Below are 3,128 nucleotides of genomic sequence, written 5' to 3' on the forward strand. Positions count from 1 at the left end.
TTCACACGGATATTTAATCAGGAAGGAATTACAAATTTCAAATGCATTGGCCAAAAGGTGCAGATGACCACAAGGCCCGGAGACACGACCCAGACACAGAGGAGGGATGCAGACTAGGACCACAGCTGTTTGCCCCGTGTATCCAATTACAATCCCTAACGGACATAAAAATTAAATCTAGCATCTTCATTGCGGAAAAGCAGGTCCTTGCTACGAGAGTTAGAGGCCACTCTCCAAGTAAGCATTCCAGAAACGACATCGTTTGTCCAAAGCTTATGGGATAGTAGCCACTTCGACCTCAGCCGTGGCCCCAGAGCAGAACTAAAACATATTTGGAGGGAACAAAATAAGATGGCTGAAATCTAGGTCTAAAACTGCTTAATTCACTAAAAGAACATACCTGGGTGGGTTTTAAATTTCCCTGCTTTTCAAATCGCACACATTCTCACAGAAAAAGTAGCTGATCAAGGAAAGCTGTCTCGTTCCAAGGGGTGGGGAGGGGAACAGAATTGGCAATAAAGGAACAGCTAACGAGTTGCAATACCATTTTAAACCTTTTTTTTTCCTAGCAAAATGCTGTTAGGTCTGGTCCTGACGGAACAAGGATACGTCAGAAGAAGGTTTCCATCTCTTTCCTTTGTTCTCTGCTTCATAGGACTTGTTTAAAAGCTCCTGTTGCAAACTGCTTGTGCCCTATGCTGGAATTTAACCAATGGCATTATTTTTAGACAAGCTGGAGCTTACAATTTTGATCAGGGAATGAAAGTATTCATACTCTGCTCTAATCTATTACAGTCTGTAATGAGATTTTAGTTTTTAAAAGCTCAAAATGCAAAACATGAAAAACTGTCAAGTAATCAATAGAACATTCCATGTTTACAAAGATTAATTAAAAACACTGAAGCGAGCCAATTAATTCAATTTACGTCTTGGAGCTATTTAATAGAGGTATTTGTTGTACACATGGTTTTAGTTTAACATAAGCTCAATATTTCTCTCTGGAAACATATAACCTGAGTTGGAAATGAACTCTGAATGGAAGAGATGTTAATTCACAAAAGTAATTCTCCTCCAAATATACACAATGATTCCCAACCGAGGATTTTCGCTAAAGTTCAGGGCTCAGTCCCAGGACAGGAATGAGGGAAAACTCCATGTTGGTGGAAAGCTTGGCTGAAGTCGTAGGATTGCACTTGTGGGCCCTTGCTCAGAGTGAGCTTTCTCAGACAGCCCTGGAACGAGGCTTTGCTGGTAAGGCAGTTCTGCTTTACATCAGCTGTTTAGGAAAGAGGGAAGAGAAGGTAAAGCTTGCTTAATTTTGTTGAAATGGCATAGGGAGAACAATAGAGACAAAAATAATCTCAAGTGGTTTCTATATCAAAATTAGAAGGATGTCTTACCACATGTGTGGCTTCAGTCAATAGTAGAATTCATGAGAAACTTTAATATATAATAATTTAAAGCCATAGTTATGTTAAAAGTCATAAAATAACATGTTTATATTATTATCATTTGTAACAATTACGTGGACCAGCTGAAATGCATGATTCTAATCCAAAATGATAAGACCGACATTTGTTCCCTAAAATGATGACTGATCCGCCTCAGTAAAGCACTCAGCTTACTTTAAATCAGATCCAACCATCTCAGTCTTACCTAATGATTCACTTACGTGTGTAGAGCATCTTATTTTTTCCAAGAATTCCTAGGTGTTTGAAACAGCCCTTCTCATGGTAAAAGATTTGTCACTCAAACTATGTATCTTTTACAATCCCTCTTCTACCCACCTGAACTAAGACGCCCCCAACAGCAGTGAAAGAGCAGAGCAGACAGCCACACATACCAGGATAGCCGCCAACATAAATGGGGTTGTTGGTGTCTGCGGAGGTGGACTGGGTGTGTGGGCTTTCAGCATGAACTGCGTTCCCATCGACCATCAGAACCACGCGGTGTTTGCTTTTGTTAGCTTGGAGTTCGTGCCATTTCCCATCACAGAGAGCAGTCTGGGGCTCATACGTGGCTGTTATCCTACCAGCACCATTGTTAACATGAAACAGAACCTAAACACACGAGAGACACAAGCGAATCTTGGTGAATTTTTCCACATCTAAGAAACACAGTCCAGGGTGGAGGGCTGTGGAGACCATGGTCTCCGGGGACATCCAGCTCAATCGGCGTAACATAGGTTATAAAGAAAATGTTCTACATTCTACTTTGGTGAGTAGTGTCTGGGGTCTTAAAAGCCTGTGAGCGTCCATCTAAGACACTCCACTGGTCTCACCCCGTTGAGAGCAAGGGAGACTGAAGAAAACTAAAGACACAAGGGAAAGATTACTCCAAAGGACTAATAGACCACAACTACTACAGCCTCCATGAGACTGAGTCCAGCACAACTAGATGGTGCCCGGCTACCACCACCGACTGCTCTGACAGGGATGACAACAGAGGGTCCTGGACAGAGCTGGAGAAAAATGTAGAACAAAATTCTAACTCACAAAAAAGACCAGACTTATTAGCCTGACAGAGATGGGAGAAACTCCGAGAGTATGGTCCCCAGACACCCTTTTAGCTCAGTAATGAAGTCACTCCTGAGGTTCACCCTTCAGCCAAAGATTAGACAGCTCCTTAAAACAAAATGAGACTACTGGGGCACAACGGCCCAGGGACAAGAACTAGAAGGCAGGAGGGGACAGGAAAGCTGGTAATAAGGAACCCAAGGTCAAGAAGGGAGAGTGTTGACATGTCGTAGGGTTGTTAACCAATGTCATAAAACAATATGTGTACTGTTTAATGAGAACCTAGTCTGTTCTGTAAACCTTCATTTAATGTACAATAAAAAAAAAGTCTTAAAAGAAAAAAGAAAGAGACGCAGTCCATTTGTATTATGCTCTTGGAATGGACGAAATCATAGTATTCTTCTAAAAAGGAAGGCTAACTATTAAAAAACAAAGAAACAAAAAAACCCATAGTTTTGAAAAATAACCTCCTAAAGGATTCAGATGCTATATTATTCTTTTTTTTTTTTTTAATTGTACTTCAGGTGAAGGCTTACAGAACAAATAGTTTCTCATGAAACAGTAGTACACATACTGTTTTATGACATTGGTTAACAACCCCACAGCATGTCG

At 40.9% G+C, this 3,128-nt stretch overlaps 1 protein-coding gene across 1 annotated transcript in view; it reads right to left on the reverse strand.

Annotated features, from left to right (window-relative positions):
• Nucleotides 1-1,115: 1,115 nt before the first annotated feature.
• The window catches only part of LAMA1 (laminin subunit alpha 1), a 165,786-nt gene continuing 163,773 nt past the window's right edge, over nucleotides 1,116-3,128 (reverse strand). The window contains exons 51-52 of the mRNA XM_012558209.1: nucleotides 1,844-2,060; nucleotides 1,116-1,276 (exon numbers count right to left, since the gene is read on the reverse strand). Coding sequence (XP_012413663.1) covers nucleotides 1,116-1,276; nucleotides 1,844-2,060 — 378 coding nt within the window. The remainder of the gene's footprint in view (nucleotides 1,277-1,843; nucleotides 2,061-3,128) is intronic.

The sequence above is a fragment of the Trichechus manatus genome, unplaced genomic scaffold (assembly GCF_000243295.1).
Source record: "Trichechus manatus latirostris isolate Lorelei unplaced genomic scaffold, TriManLat1.0 scaffold00146, whole genome shotgun sequence".
NCBI classification, from domain to species: domain Eukaryota; kingdom Metazoa; phylum Chordata; class Mammalia; order Sirenia; family Trichechidae; genus Trichechus; species Trichechus manatus.